This window comes from Oryx dammah, unplaced genomic scaffold (genome assembly GCF_014754425.2).
Source record: "Oryx dammah isolate SB20612 unplaced genomic scaffold, SCBI_Odam_1.1 HiC_scaffold_15, whole genome shotgun sequence".
Classification (NCBI taxonomy): Eukaryota; Metazoa; Chordata; class Mammalia; order Artiodactyla; family Bovidae; genus Oryx; species Oryx dammah.
This window is the reverse complement of record NW_024070199.1, coordinates 38,898,060-38,914,821: the sequence shown is the minus strand read 5'-3', so window position 1 is coordinate 38,914,821 and position 16,762 is coordinate 38,898,060. Positions and strand designations below refer to the sequence as shown.

Sequence of the window (16,762 nt, the reverse complement as noted above, 5' to 3'; positions counted from 1 at the left end):
GTCCCTTATCTAAAGACTTAAGAGAAACACGATGTCTCAGATATAAAACATCATCTGATGCAGGAAGCATACCGATGTATCAAGAGTGTTTCTTCAGGTGCAAGCTATTATATACGGAACGAATAAACAGCAAGGACCTACTGTGTAGCACAGGGAACTGTATTCATTATCCATAATGGAAAATAATATGAAGAAGGAATGAAGGAATGTATATATGCTTGCATACTAAGTTGCGTCAGTCATGCCCGACTCTTTGCGACCCTATAGACTATAGCCTGCCAGGCTTCTCCCTCTGTCCATGAGATTCTCCAGGCAAGAATGCTGGAGTGAGTTCCCTTTTCCTTCCTGAACCAGGGATCGAACCCTCCTCTCTTACATCTCCTGCATTGACAGGCAGATTTTTACCACTAGTGTCACCAGGGAAGCCCACCAGAAGCCCACATATAACCAAATCACTTTGCTGTACAGCAGAGATTAACAGAGCATTGTAAACCAACTCTGCTTTAATTAAAAAAAAAAAAAAAAAAAGAAGAAGAGCGAGAGAGACTGCTTCTTTACTGGCCCCAAACTGAAAGGAATTTATCAGTAAGCTCTTAGGTAAGGAAACAAATGTAATCAACTAAGAAGCATATGCCTGTTTTTACAACCAATACCCTGGTTTTGTGTGTCTAGTGTGATGAGGAGACAGGCCTTGGAAGCTCAGAGAAGCAGAGGGTTAGCAGGTCCTGCAGCTCAGCCAGGACACGGACCGGAGAGGTGACCTGCTCCGAGGGAAGCGAGATGGCACTGTGCCCACCACTAACTGATAGAATGGATGCCCAGGGTGGCCGACATTTACCTTTAAGTGACCGATGATGAACTTGTGGACGATGTGGTTCCACATGGACTTCTTGTAAACAGAGAGGTGGCCGTAATCGTGTTGCAGCCATCCAGCCTGGGCCTGGGGAGAGAGGGCCACGGAGGCTTTCAGAGCGTCAGCACCACGGAGGCTTTCAGAGCGTCGGCACCTAGGCACGAGGCCTCTGCCAGCTGGGGGAGGCAGAGGGCAGGGGCTTCAAGTGACAGGTGAGGGTGTCACGCCTCACCTGAGAGGTAGCAAGGATGAAGGCCGTAATGATGGTTGGAATCCAGCCGTTGCCAAAGTAGAAGATAGTGAACCAGGCGATGCTCTCCATGGCGATGATGTGAGCCAGGTGGAGAAGGAAGAAGAGCTGGTTGCTCTTGAACAGGTTCATGCCCTCAGCAGTCTTCCTCAGGGCCCGGAAGTCCTCGGTGATCTGGGACTGTTGAGCCAGAGCACGAGGAAGGAGTCAATCGCCCAGCTGCTCCAGGGGGTACCAATCCACACACTCAAGCTCTGGAGGAGCCCAGCTGCTATGCACTATAGCAGCTCCTGTTGCTATGTACCTGCCTGGAGCTGGCACAGCCTTGGAACTATGTGTTTGTCCACAGCCAGTTCAGTGGCAAAGAAAGGATTTCACTCAAAATGCTGTCCATTTTGGGTAGCAGCATTATTCAAAATAGGTCAAAGACAGAAACAACCCAAATTCTATTAATGGGCTGAATAAAACGTGGTGCATGCATACAATGGAATATTACACAGTCTTCAAAAAGGAGGGAAGTGATGACACATGCTGCTAATGAGCAAACCCTGAAGACATTAAGCTAAGCGAAATTGAGCTAGACAGGAAGAGACAAATACTTATGAGTCCCCTTCTATGAGGAACCTATAAGAGATTCTTCAACAGAAAGAACAGTGTTTACCAGGAGCTGTTGGGAGGGACAGATGGGTAGTTAATGTTTAATTGAAACAGAGTCTCAGTGTGGGGTGATGACAAAGTTCTACAGACAGATGGTGGTGATGGTTGCACAACAATGTGAATGTACTCAAAGCCACTGAACTGTGTATTTCCAGATAGTTAAAATGGGGAATTCCCTGGTTGCCTAGTGCTTGGGATTCCATCCTTTCACTGCTAAGGACCCCGATTCAATCTCTGGTAAAGGAAGTGAGATCCTTGCAAGCTGCCCAGCACAGCCAAAATAAAATAAAAATTTTATTTAAGAAAGGTTAAAATGGTTTTGTTATGTCTAATTTATACCCTTTTTTTTTTTTTTTTTTAAGCTTAGGGACTTCCCTGGAGGTCCACTGGTTAAGACCAAGCTTCCACTGCTGGGGACGTGGGTTTGATCCCTGGTCAGAGAACCTAAGATCCCACATGCGGTGTGGCCAAATACATGAACTAAATTAAATTATTAAAAAGCTTATGAAAAAAAAATAAATAAAAAATAAATAAAAAGCTTATGTTTTCTACTACCTGACATGCACCCTTTGTTGTGAACACTCTATCAGACAGGAGAGGGCTCAGTGCGCTGGGCACATGGGAGGCAGAGTCAAGGGTGGGTCTGGAAAAGAGGGTATCACGAGGAGAAAGAGGGAAGCTAGGAGGCAGGGGCAGGGCATGAGGGGGAAGAAAGCCCAGATATAAGGGCAAGAGATTGGGCAAGAGGGAAACCCTCTGTGCCCAGCCTGGCTCCACTGAGGCCCCACAGGTGGAGAGGCTAGGAATGAATTACTCCAAGGGCAGGGGTGGGGGGCAAGCCCAAGCTGGCACAGGAGGCGGGCTCACCAGGGCCAGGGGAGTCCTCCCTGATCTTAGGTGACGAGCAATGGTTCTCCCTGGGCAGGCACAAAGGCTCCTACCCGGCACCCTACACTCACCATTTTGGGGTGATCCCCTTCCCGCCACCCCAGCCCTCCCCTCCTTCCTCATCCGGTCAGACTCACATTCTTGCCGCGGTCCTGGCTGGGCTCGTCAGGGGCCAGCTCGCCAATTAACAGGGGCTTCATGAACTTGCGCACAAAATCAAGGTTGCGGTGGAAGGCCAGGAAGGCGTCCTGGAGAGCAGGGGGCAGGCGGTGAGTACAAGGACCTCTACTGCAGGTCCGAACAGCGCCTCCACCCCAGGGAGGGCAGGAGAAGCTCTGTGCCACTAGGACCCCAGGACACCAAACGGGGTATCCGTCATCCGACCCCAAGTGTTCTCTGAGCCTCCTCCTGGCAGGTCCCTCGGCGCTGGATTCCCATAGAGATGCCACTTGGAGCTGCACCCTGATGAGGGGCCGCTGGCTCGCCAAGGATGTTTACCAAAAAATGTGCCCCTCCAGGGATGCAGGCTGCGCAGGGCTGGGAACCAAATTCTCTGAGGGCTACTCTGCCAGCTGCCTGGTTCCCGGCAAACTACGCCACCCACCACGCGGTGCACACGGCTGTCAACAAAGAACAAGCCTGGAGCCTACCACAGGCCTGTAAAATGTGCTTAGATGATGCTATACCCAAAACAAATACATGATTACATAAAAGCATTGGTGAGTGGAGCTTTTTCATATTTCTAAAAGGTATGAAAATAATTACGAAGATTATGAAAGCTTTTTTATGCAGATCTCTAAACTGTTATGTGTTAAGCCTGTGGCATCAGGCCTTGCTTTATCTGCAAAGTTTCCAAACTCTAATACTGCTGCGTTGCTTTTAAAATTAAAAGAATGAATGCTGTGCCTTTTAATCTTTTTTTTCCAATTATTAAGCAATATGGATAATTTTGGCAAATTCACAAAATGTACAGAAGAATAAAGAGGAAAATAATACCACTCAGAGAATGACCACCACTGCTAATATATCAGGATATATTTTCTCCAGTTTTTTTTCCTATACGTGTTATGTATGTTACATGAAACAGATATAGCATTTCTTTTAGAGATGAGCTGACAACAGAGTCCCCCACCCCCATGGTGGACATAGTGATAAACAATGTTCATTTTGCATCAAACTGAGCTTCAAGGTGCACCTGAAGCTAACCCAATACTGTGTGTGCCTGCACGGTCATAAGTCATGTCTGACTCTGTGCGACCCCAGGGACTATAGCCCACCAGGCTCCTCTGTCCGTGGGATTCTGCAGGCAAGAACACTGGAGTGAGTTGCCATGCCCTCCTCCAGGGGATCTTCCTGACCCAGGGATCGAACCCATGTCTCCTTCATCTCGTGCCCCTCCTGCAGTGGCAGGCAGATTATTTACCACTGAGCCACCTGGGAAGCCAACATAATACTGGACATCAACTATATTTTAACTTAAAATAAAAAAAAAATCAAGTCTTGAGACTTCGCTTGGAGAGAAGAACAAATCAAATGACACCATGAGAAACAACTGGGAAAAATCAATGTGGTTGTAGAAAAGTGAGGATGTCTCCGTGTGTGTAGGAGGTGTGGGGAAGCAGGGGCCCTAGATTAAAAGAGACAGAAAAAGATATAACATACGGCTATAAAATCTGCAGTATTTGATTTGAAAGACTCCTGTTTGGGGTGGGGGGAACCCAGCAGTTCTCCAAGACATTCTGGGGTGGAATGAGAAATTTTGAATATGGACAAGATATCTGGTCCTGTTAAAAGAATCACTGTTGAATTTCGCTGATGGTCCAGAGGTTAAGAATACGCCTGCCAGTGCAAGGGACACGGGTTTGATCCCTGGCCTGGGAAGATTCCATATGTTGCCGGGCGACTAAGCCCACAGGCCCTAGAGTTTGCTCTGCAACAAAAGAAACCACTGCAATGAGAAGCCCACACCTCAAAACTAGAGAAAAGCTGGCAAGGAGCAACAAAGACCCAGCGCAGTCATAAATAATTATATTAAAAATTAATAAAGCATCAGTATTCATTTTCTTAAATGTAACCAAAGTATTGTGATTATGTTAGAGAATGTCCCTGTTCTTAGAGGATGCTGAAATGGCTTAATAATGATGCAGTTTATTTTCATATGATTCAGCAAAAAACAGGGATATATGCATAAAGAGGAATTTGAATGTGGCAAAATGCTGAGATTAGTGAATCTTGGTTAAGGATACACAAGTGTTCAGTTCTTTCAACTTTTCTGTATATTTGGAAATTTTCAAAAATTAAGAAAAACAAGGAAGAAATGAGGAAGATGCTGACAACTCATAAAAGTGTGTTCAGCCCCCCTGCCCAAGTATCTCACAAGGGTAATTGCCAGTCTTCGTCTGTTTCTTGGCATCAAGCCGTTTTGCCTGGTCTTTATTCTATTTGTGTCTAGAACAGACTGACAAAGTAACACTTTGTGCAGAAGAAAACTGGGCCTGGAGCCTTTTAAAAATGTCTGCACCCCTACCTTGCTGAACCAACAGAGGTAGTAGCAGAAGATCAGAGCAAATACCCCTTCAGAGAAGAGATGGGCTGCAGCAAGGAGCCTCGGGTCCGCTCTGGGCCAGCAGCCACCTCCGCCCCATCCCCGCCTCCATCTCCTCTGCATGTGAGGACCCTCCCGCCCCACGGTTCCAAGGGCCTGAGAAAGAGCTCATCAGGCGCCCCCACTGGCCTTGGTGGTAAGGCAGTGAGTGTGCGGGCATGCTAAGTCGCTTCAGTTGGGTCCGACTCTTTGCGACCCCATGGACTGCAGCCCACCAGGCTCCTCTGTCCATGGGATTCTCCAGGCAAGAATACTGGAGTGGGTTGCCATGCCCTCCTCCAGGGATCTTCCCAACCCAGGGATTGAACCTGCATCCCGGGCAGCTCCTGCATTGCAGGCGGATGCTTTACCACTGAGATACCAGGAAGCCAGCCTGCAGTGAGCACAGCCTTCCAAAGTCAGAGCTGAGAAAGACCCCATCACTGCTTCACCTCGAATGACACCACAGCTTTTGAGAAGCAAAGGGGAAGTTCTCGGTATGGCAGTTTCCTAACGAACAACAGCTGATAATAATGAAACAATCTCTACTCTGCCAGGCCATCGCCTCTCACCCAGCGCCCACTGCCTCCCCCTACCAGGTCCAGGTCACATCTCCCAGCTTCTGCCTGGACTGAGGAACCTGGTAGAGCAGATAAGACTCCTGTCCTGACTGAGGCTACCCCTGGGCCATCTCCAGAAGCCAAGGGAGAGGAAGGGCCACAGCGTGCCAGGTGGGAGAAAGGAAAGTGGTCTCCATTACCTCCCTGAAGCCTCAAGCCCCACTGTACAGATTAAGGCACTGGAGCCTGGGAAGGTGACATCCAAGTGGCAGTTGCTGTTTACTCGCTCAGTCATGTCTGATCCTTTTGCGACCCCGTAGACTGCAGCCTGACAGGCTCCTCTATCCATGGGATTCCCTAGGCAAGCATACTGGAGTGGGTTGCCATTTCCTCCTCCAGGCAATCTTCCTGACCCAAGGACTGAACCTGGATCTCCTGCATTGCAGGCAGATTCTTAACCATCTGAGCCACCAGGGAAGCCCTGTTCATACAAAGGCCTCAATCAAAATGAGCTTCTTCCTCCTGAAAGTTGACCACTTTGTGTGGTCCCCCTTGCAAGTGTCACAGGGGCCCCTCACAAGGTTGCAAGGGGCTCCCAGCAGCTGCTCGGTTAAAGCATCTGGCTCACACAAGGTAGGCCAAGGGGCAAGGTAGTACAGGCCAATCCACATGTTGACTTTGGAACAAGAACTGGAAGCAGGCTTTATCCTCATCTGACAGGGAGACTGGAACCAAAGACTTTCCAGGAAGGCCAGGGACGCAGGTGAACGGGAGGGAGTGGCCAGCAGTTGGGTGGCAGGGGAGGTAGATCCACCCCCAGGAGGGTAGATGTGTGCATTAGATGCTAGGGAGGTTACGCTGTAAAGGACCAGAACACCCAGATTCCCAAATGAAAGACCTTCACCAGTTCCCATCTCCCGGTTCCCATGCCAGCCCTTTCTGCATGAAGAGATCCTCCCTGTCCAGCCCCCATGTGCTGAGCAGAACTCACAGCTCCTCCTGCTCTGACCATCAGGGGTCACATCTTCTTTCTGGCCGTGTCCACCTCTGCGGCGTGCTGTGTGTGTGCTCAGTGGTGTCTAACTCTTTGCAAGACTATAGATTGTGGCCCACCAGGCTCGTCTTCTGTCCGTGGGATTTTTCCAGGGAAGAATACTGGAGTGCGTTGCCATTTCCTACTCCAGCGGATCTTCCAGACTCAGATCTCGAACCTGCGTCTCTTACGTCTCCTGCACTGGCCGGCAAATTTTCGGAAGCCTCCCAACTCTGCAGAGCAAGGTGAATCTCTAATCCAGCTCCCTACTTCTGGGCACATGGCCAGGGACTGGGGAAGCTCAGGAGAAGCAAACTCAGGGGAGATAACGCTGCAGGCAGCAGCCCCAGGCACAAGGATTCTGAAGAACAAGGGGTTACAGAGGGAGATGCCGAGGAGGGACCCTTTGTTCTCAGCTGGATCCAAGGATGCTGACTTCCTTTCCACAGTGGGGAGATTTAAGCAGGATGAGGGCAGAGTGGGAAGCCCCTGTGCCATGTCCCCTCCAAGGGAAAGAAGCAATGGAGGCTGGGGTGGGGGTGGGGTTCTGTGGCCCGAGGGCTCCTGACGAGAGGGTCCCTGCTGATGCCAGGCACAGGCAACCCAGGCATGAAGGGATTACAGCAAGGAAACACATCTCAATAAAATGCAGAACATAGCAGCAATGCTGGGGCTGGGTACATGACCTCCTGGAGGCTGCAGCTGGCAGGAAGTGGACTGCTCCCACAGAGATCTAACTGAGGGGGTGGAGCTGCCCTCCAGGCACAGGCAACAGAGGGGTTTCATGTAAATATCTTTTACCTTTGGCAACAAAGAGGTCACCAAGTTTCCTCTGCTTCCAGCTTGTTCTTTTCTGGTTTACTGAACTCCCTACTATGCAGACTGGTTCCAAATTGGGAAAGGAGTACGTCAAGGCTGTATGTTGTCACCTTGCTTATTCAACTTACATGCAGAGTACATCATACGAAATGCCGGGCTGGATGAAGCACAAGCTAGAATCAAGATTGCTGGGAGAACTATCAATAACCTCAGTTATGCAGATGACACCACTCTCATGTCAGAAAGCGAAGAGGAACTAAAGAGCCTCTTGATAAAAGTGAAAGAGCAAATAGATGGGGAAACAACGGAAAGAGTAACAAAACTTTATTTTCTTGGGGCTCCAAAATCACTGCAGATGGTGACTGCAGCCATGAAATGAAAGACACTTGCTCCTTGGAAGAAAACCTACGGAAACCTAGTAGTAGTAGTGGTGTAGTGAAAGTTACTGTCGTGTCTGACTCTGCGATCCTGTGGACTATACAGTCCATGGAATTCTCTAGGCCAGAATACTGGAGTGGGTAGCCTCTCCCTTCTCCAGGGGATCTTCCCAACCCAGGGATTGAACCCAAGTCTCCCACATTGCATCTGGTCCCATCACTTCATGGGAAATAGTTGGGGAAACAGTGTCAGACTTTATTTTGGGGGGCTCCAAAATCACTGCAGATGGTGACTGCAGCCATGAAATTAAAAGACACTTACTCCTTGGGAGAAAAGTTATGACCAACCTAGATAGCATATGGAAAAGCAGAGACATTACTTTGCCAACAAGGGTCCGTCTAGTCAAGGCTATGGTTTTTCCAGTAGTCATGTATGGATGGATGTGAGGCTTGGACTGTGAAGAAAGCTGAGCGCCAAAGAATTGATGCTTTTGAACTGTGGTGTTGGAAAAGGCTCTTGAGAGTCCCTTGGACTGCAAGGAGATCCAACCAGTCCATCCTAAAGGAGATCAGCCCTGGGTGTTCTTTGGAAGGAATGATGCTAAAGCTGAAACTCCAGTACTTTGGCCACCTCATGCGAAGAGTTGACTCATTAGAAAAGACTCTGATGCTGGGAGGGATTGAGGGCAGGAGGAAAAGGAGACGACAGAGGGTGAGATGGCTGGATGGCATCACCGACTTGATGGACATGAGTTTGAGTGAACTCCGGGAGTTGGTGATGGACAGGGAGGCCTGGTGTGCTGTGATTCACGGGGTCACAAGGAGTCGAACACGACTGAGCGATTGAACTGAACTCCCACATTGCAGGCGGATTCCTTTTACCAACTGAGCCACGAGGGAAGCCCATGACAAACCTAGACAGCATATTAAAAAGCAGATACATTACTTTACCAACAAAGGTCTGTATAGTCAAAGCTATGGTTTTTCCAGTAGTCATGTATGGATGTGAGAGTTGGACCATAAGGAAAACTGAGAGCCGAAGAATCGATGCTTTTGCACTGTGGTGTTGGAGAAGACTCTTGAGAGTCCCTTGGACAGCAAGGAGATCACACCAGTCAATCATAAAGGAAATCAGTTCTGAATATTCATTGGAAGGACTGATGCTGAAGCTGAAACTCCAATACTTTGGCTACCTGATGCAAAGAACCGACTCACTGGAAAAGACCCTGATGCTGAGAAAGATTAAAGGGAGGAGAAGGGGATGATAGAGGATGAGATGGTTGTGTAACAGGAGGGAAAGGAGCAGGGCACAACTTTTAAAAGAATGACACAGCCCAAGGACACAACATAAACCAATAAAATCAAATGGGACCAAAGTGGCAGACAAGACTAGATCTTAATCCTCAATCAACAAGTGAAATGACATACCCAGAGGTGCCATGACAGTTCCACAGCACTGTTAAGACCAAGGAGTGGGTGGTGGCCCAAATCCTGGAAATCTCCACCCCTTCCCCCGAAATAACTGGAATAATCCTTCCACTCATTAGCATATGAAATTACCCAGCCTATAAAAACTAACCACATCAAATTTTGAGGCCGCATTCGCCCTCTGTGATGGCCCACACTCTGTCAGTGGAGTGTGCTTCTCTCTGTATCTGAATAAATCCACTTCTTACCTATCACTTTCTCTCTCACTGAATTATTTCTGTGATGAGACATCAAGAACCTGAGCTTCACTGTGTCCTGAAACCAGGTACCATGGGTTTTGGCTGTTTCAAGTCCCAAGCAGGGTTTTGGCTGGTTTTGAATTCCAGCCACATGGGTTCAAGTCCCAAAATGGGTTTTGGCAGGGTTCGAGTCCCAATCTGAGGTAAATGGTTTCAGTTGGATGGTATCACCAACTCGCTGGACATGAGTTTGAGCAAGCTCTGGGAGTTGGTGATGGACAGGGAAGCCTGATGTGCTGCAGTCCATGGGGTTGCAAAGAGTTGGACACAACTGAGTGACTGAACTGAACTATTATGCATGCTGGGAACCTGTATACCCGTGTGCAGGAGGCTAAGGGTCCCATAGTAATGACCCTGCACACCAGTAGAGTGTTCTGAAATTTAAAGAATGACTCACCCACAGCCACTGTGAGCCTGATAATAAATAACCTTCCCATTTCATAGACCTGGAAAGTGAAGTTCAGGGATAAGTGCCTTGCCTAGGATACCTAAAGCCAGGACTCAAACCCAGGTCCTCTGCCTTCCAAACCTGCAGCCTCCTGACTTGAGGAGGCCAGAGACTCATTCCATTTTCAACCTGTTGCCTTTTCCCAAGAACAGCCTAGGAGAAGTGAAAAGAGGAATGAATCTTGACCTCTTCTCACCTGCCCTGGGTTCCCAGAGGCGATGGATGCAGACGGGGCAGGAAAAGTCACTGTGACACTGTACAGAGGTGGGGCAGCTGGGGTCTAGAGGGAAAAGTTCCAGATTCAAGTCTCAGTTTGAAAGGAGAGAAGCAAGTCCAGCAGGTGCATTCACTACCTTTTAGATATTCACCTTTGTGCCCAGGACCAACTTGGGGCTACAGAGATGCTGGGGAAAATGTGTGATGATTAACTGTAATAGCATGCTTAGATTCTTTACCCCATGGACTGCAGCCCACCAGGTTCCTCTGTCCATGGGATTTTCCAGGCAAGAATACCGGAGTGGGTTGCATTTCCTCCTCCAGGGGATCTTCCTGACCTGGGGACTGAACTCGCATCTCTTGCATTGCAGGCAGATTCTTTACCTGCTGAGCCATCAGGGAAGCCCGAATATGTATGATGAGTCTTTGTTAAACATGAAAAGTTCTGGATGGAGGGTGTGAAGGAGGTTTGAGATGAATTGAGAGTTTGGGATTAAGACATACTCACTACTATATATAAAATAGATAAACAACGAGGACATTACTGTATAGCACAGGGAGCCATATGCGACGTCTTGTAATAGAATCTGAAAAAGAGTCTGAAATCTGTATGCATGTATATAACTGAATCACTTTGCGGTACATTTGAAACTGACACAACACTGTAAATTAACTATACTTCAACTGAAAAATAGAAGAAAAAAAAAAAGTTCTGCAGCGGTGGGACTCTGCCTCTGAAAGAGGACCCTGGGACACAGGCAAGGGCTCCCTTTGCCCACAGCAAGGCAAAGACCGGAGAAGAACCAGAGGACTAGAGGGGAAGAAACCCAAGGTGAAAACAGGAAGGAAGGAGTAGAGGAGGCAGGAAGGGAAGATGGGCTAGGAGGCGTCCCTGATGGTAAATCCTGATAGTGGTCTGAGTGCTGCCTAGAGGGGCTTCCCTGGTGGCTCAGATGGTAAAGCGTCTGTCTGCAATGAAGGAGACCCAGGTTCGATCCCTGGGCTGGGAAGATCCCCTGGAAAAGGAAATGGCAGCCCACTGCAGTACTCTTGCCTGGAAAATCCCATGGGCGGAGTGGTAGGCTGCAGTCCATGGGGTCGCAAAGAGTTGGACACGACTGAGCAACTTCACTTTGCCAAGAGGGGCTTCCCAGGTGGTGCTAGTGGTAAAGAACTTGCCTCCCAGTGCAGGAGACGTTAAGAGATGTGGGTTTGATCCCCAGGTTGGAAAGATCTCCTAGAGAAGGGCATGGCGACCCACCCCAGTATCCTTGCCTGGAGGATCCCATGGACAGAGGAGTCTGGTGAGCTCCATAGGGTCACAAAGAGTCAGACACGACTGAAGCGACTTAGCAGGCACGCTGCCAAGAGAGCAAGGTTTTTAAACCCAAGATCAATGAGAGCTACTCACTACAGGCCTGATCTGTACAACTGTGCCTTGTGAGCTGTAAAAATTTAGTTTCATTTTTTATGCTTGAAAGCAGAAGGACCAAATGACAACTGCTTGTTCTTGCTCTTCGGTAACAGGAAAATCCCCTGTTGAGGCCTCGGATTATCTGGCTTCCTTGACTGCCAGCCTCCAGTGAGGATTTTACCGCATCTAGACTGGCTCAGAACGGTGCACTCGAGTGTTCACAGGAGGCTGACCTCTATCTACCCATCAGCCCTTCCCAAACTGTACAGGACTGTAAATACTCTCACTGCCCCCACTGGGAGGAAGTCCACACCCAAGGGCAAAGCCACTTGTTCAACAACCAGAAAGTAGTCTCTCCATTCCCAGCCTGTTCCCGTGTCCCTGGAGTCCCCTCTCCAGAGACACCAGACTTCCTGTGTGGTCTTTTTCAATTGTGGTCCCAAGAGAAAGAGAGAAAGAGATGGGGAGGGAGAGAGAGAGAGATGGGGAGACAGAAAGGGAGAGAGGAAATCCAGTTGCTCACTCCACCATCATTCAACAAGATTAATGCATTTCATGCCCCAAAAGTTTTATCTCACAAGGCAGTAAGCTCTGGGCATAGAGATTCTTTCTCTCTCTTGCTACACCAAATGGACCTGGCATAGATTTTTAAAAGTTTCCTCCAAATTCCTCTTTGTTTACTTTACATTCCAGCTGTTACATAATCCTCACTCTTACACTCACTTCTCTGATAACGTAATATGGAAGAACCTTGTCTGTAGTCTATTACAAGTTAATCACTAAAGGGATGTTTGCCTATTAACTTAAATTATACATAATGGCTCATTTCTGGGAACCCTGCTTCCCAGGTAATGAACATTGAGCTAAAATATTAATACCTTTGTTTAGTTCCCAGAAAAACTCCGGACCAAACCTGTGAATGACTGCAGGGAGGAAGACACTAACACATTCCCTCACGAGGCTAATGGAAACCAGAAGTGTTCAACTTTACTCCTTCCCCTTTCAGTATAAAAGGATCCTGAATTCTAATTCAGGCAAGATGGGTCTTTGGGGCAGGAGTCCACTGTCTTCTCAGTTTGGTGGCCTTAGGTATAAAGTCCTTATTCCTTGCCGTAACAACTGTCTCTTGACTATTGGCCTGTCATACAGTGAGCAGTACAAGCTTAGACTTAGTATGTTGCAGTAAATAATACTCCATTGCATTTATCTAATGCTTGCAGTTTATGAAACGCCTTGCCACCTAAGAAAATATATTTAACACTACGGAATAAATGGGCTTCCCTCTCCCTGGTGGCTCAGACAGTAAAGAATCTGCCTGTGATGCGGGAGACCCAGGTTCGATCCCTGGGTGAGGAAGATCCCCTGGAGAAGGAAATGGCAACCCACTACAGTATTCTTGCCTGGAGAATTTCATGGACAGAGGAGCCCGGCGGGCTACAGTCCCTGGGGTTGCAGAAGAGTTGGACACAGCTGAGCAACTAAAGAACAACAACGGAACAAACAGACCAATCCGTCAGACCAATCCACGGGCTTTTGACTTTTCCTTCTAGGAAACTTTTCAATGAAGGCTCAACCATGGGCAGGAACCTTCAGAACTTATTAATGAAGTCATGGCAAGACTCCAACCAAGAGTCAAGTCTATACTTGGGAACTCCTCTTAGGCCACCTCCTCACAGGGTTGTATAAAGGTCCCAATGAAATAATAAACTGATGGTGTTTAAAAATCTTATACCCACTTAAGTCAAGATCACTTTCACAGCCCCAAGGGCTTAAGCCAAGTTCACAAGCAGGTAAAATGGGATGGGGGCAAAAGCTATCACTGACCCTCTGCTGGTCAAAGCAAGGAGCCAAGCAACAGCTTAGATTATAGCTGTCTGACCTGCCCCCATCCTTTGCCTCTCCCTGTCCCAAAGAGATAGAAGAGGTAGGGAGATGTAGAACTCCACTCACTGACAGGCCCATAGAGCTTGAACAGCAAAAGCCCAAACAGGTCAGCATGCCAGACCTCCAGGTGGGATGAACTATGTCAAGTTGATCCCTCTCTAGTCACCTCTCCCAAGTTCTCCGCGCTGTCAGACTTCTCTGCTTCCGGCTCACTGCCACCAAGAGTGGTCCCTTTCTTTCCTCCCTGCCTCTCTCAAGAGAGTTCAGGGGGAGGTGGGGGAGGAGGGAGCGTGATGGGGGTGCTGTGCAGTCACAGAGCTGCAGGTGTGGTGCCTAAAGTTGAGAGTGAGATGGGCAGCCCTGGCTCCGGGAAGACCCTAGGGCGCCCCTACCTCTCCCAGGGCAGGATGAAGGAAGGGCATTCTTGGCAGGATTTGGGAACAGAGGACCATTGAGCTGAAGTCCCAGAGTAACCTCGGGTGCAGCCGGACCTGTTGCCCAAGCCAGCCTAGTGCTGCTATATCGTCCCGTCCCAAGGCTCCTCTCCACCTGGGCTTTGCAAACTCCAGCCCTTTTTCTTTCTACCAGTTTCCATCAGCACCGCCTCCTCCCTCCGCTTCAAGAACGCAGACCTCTGAGGCGGGGGTGGGGGCGGGGAGGAGGGGGTCTCGGTAGTTTCCGAAAGCGTGGGAACAGCAGCTACCAGGCGGGGTCTCCGAGGCAGCCATTGCGGACAGTCTGAGACTGGAATTCCAGCAGGAGCGAGCCCTGGCCGAGGACGACCTTTCCTTCCCCGCCCCCTTGTCTGGCCGGAGAGTGGGGGACGCGCGCCGAGTCCTACACCTGGCTCCTCTCCCGTTCCTCTCCGCGGGGCCCAGGGGCGGCCATCTTCCACGCTGGGGGCGCCGAAGTCCCAGGGTCCCGGCGGCCCGCTTTGGGGGAGTCTCGGGCTCCGGATGAACTCGGAGGAAGGAACGGACGCAAGGGTCCAAGCGCGCGCGATAGATCCTGCACGGATCTCCACCGCTCGGATCTGCCTCCCGGGCTCCAAAATCCGACCCCCACGGCACGCTGACCCAGCTGTGCCACGAGACCAGGATTCGGAGCGGGAGGTGAGCGCCGTAGACACTTTTCCTTCCCTCCGGGACGGCTCCCCCAAGCTCCATTCGGCGCTGGAGGTCTTGTCTGACGCCCTGGGACCCACGGCTCCTGCCTCCCTCCTGCAGCGGAGAAGGGTGGCGGGAGAGGCCCCAGGCCCTTACCGTAGCATCTTCCCCGGCGTAGTGCCCGATGACCCGCTGGCCCCCGGGGTGCCGGCTGGACCATTTGGTGATGTTGTAGACCTTGCGATCGATGACCAGCCACTTGTCGGTGCGCAGGTTGTGCTTCTGAATCTCCTCCCAGCGGAAGGTAGGCATCGGCGCCTCAAGCTCGGTGCCCCCCTCGCCCTGGTTCCCCCCCTTCCCCATGCTGCCTGCTGACCGGGTGGCCCAGTGCACTGCAGTGAGTGCGGTCCGGGCCCTTCTCGCTTTCGGCTTTTGTCTTCTCCTCCTCCTCCTCCCACGACGTCCCCTCCCCCAGCCTCCTCGCCTTGGCTCCCGTGTATCCCTGCCTTTCCTCTCCGCTTCCAAGTGCCCCCAAGCGGTCCCCTCCCTCCGGCCCTCCCTCCACCCCCCTCCCCCCGGCCCCCCCACCCAGCTCGCAGTGGACTTTTGCCTCCAGAGAAAACTCCTGGGTAGCTCAGGGCCTCGAAGCCTCCTCTGCCCGCCCCTCCAGCTCCCCCCGCCCGGGGCTCCGCATCCTCCCGCGTTCCCCTCCGCCTGGGTTTCCACAGTGATCAGCAGAGCGCCTGCACCAATCCGGGCGCGTCGCCCCTCTTGCCATTGGCCCAGGAGGATCTTTCGAAGGCCAGCGGGCTGGGGCAGCGGTTCCCAGCTCCCCCGCCTGCCCGGCCACGCGGAGTTCAGAGGGGCCGGGAGGCCGGTTACGTGTCCGAACTCCTCCCTCCCCCCACTCCAGCCCCGGGCTCCCGAGGAGATCCCAGGGGAGCGTGGCGGGCAAGAGGGGGCGGCGGCTGGGGTTCCGGACGCTTACGCGCACGCCGGCGACCCGCGCTCCCGGGTGTGCACCTGATGCCCGCACAAAGAGGGACGCGCGGCTCCGCGCGCTTTGCGGTGGGGACCGGCCCGAGGCCGGGCTGGCGGGCGCGCAGGCGCGGCCAAGCCGCCGGGCTGGCTATTTCCACTGGGACCAGGCTGGTTAGGTGACGCCTTCCCCTAACCCGCTGGAATCAGGACTCCAGTATCTTCACATTGTGCTCGCTGTCCACACTGGCGCCCTCCTGCAGCCTCCCTGGGGGAACCCCAGCCTGCGGCTCCTCAGGGCTCCAAAGCCTGTAATCAGTGGATCTTAGAAAAGAATTGTGGAACCTCTGATGTGCTTCCTTGTGTTCGGCGCCATGGTGGGGAGAGGACGGAGGGGGACGCCGCGGTGGGGAGAGTGGGGACGCGAGGACTTGGTTCTGGCCCTGAACTCGGAAATCTCGCAATTGGGAAGAAATACTATGGAAACAATACAGGACCTCATACGATGAACTGTTCAGTGCTGTTATACAGACTCCGGGAGATAAAGATGGGGATATCAAAAGAATGGTCCTATGCTGGCCCCCAGCGCCAATGGACCTAGCTGCTTGGGATTAGTGCCCTAGGGAAAGGATTGCCTGGTTTAGAAAACTGAATTCCTCTACCCTCCCAGGTTTTTGCCTAGTCTAATAACTAAAATGATATAAGATATTATCAGGAAAAAAACAAGCATTTAATAATATGTATACCTCCTGTAGGGCTTGCCTGAAGGCTCAGATGATAAAGAATCTGCCTGCAATGCAGGAGACCCAGTTCTGATCCCTGGGTCCGGCGAGATTCCCCTGGAGAAAGGAATGGCAACCCACTCCAGTATTATTGCCTAGAGAATTCCATGGACAGACAGAGGAGTCTGATGGGCTACAGTCCATGGGTCACAAAGAGTCAGACAGGACTGAAGGACTAACACTTTC

General features: G+C 50.8%; 1 protein-coding gene across 1 annotated transcript in view; it reads right to left on the bottom strand.

Moving 5' to 3' along the window:
- Positions 1–15,547, bottom strand: part of FADS2 (fatty acid desaturase 2) — a 38,029-nt gene extending 22,482 nt beyond the window's left edge. The window contains exons 1-4 of the mRNA XM_040255992.1: positions 14,973–15,547; positions 2,786–2,896; positions 1,086–1,283; positions 839–940 (exon numbers count right to left, since the gene is read on the bottom strand). Of these exons, the coding sequence (XP_040111926.1) occupies positions 839–940; positions 1,086–1,283; positions 2,786–2,896; positions 14,973–15,179 (618 nt within the window). The 5' untranslated portion in view covers positions 15,180–15,547. The remainder of the gene's footprint in view (positions 1–838; positions 941–1,085; positions 1,284–2,785; positions 2,897–14,972) is intronic.
- Between the last annotated feature and the right edge of the window lie 1,215 nt (positions 15,548–16,762).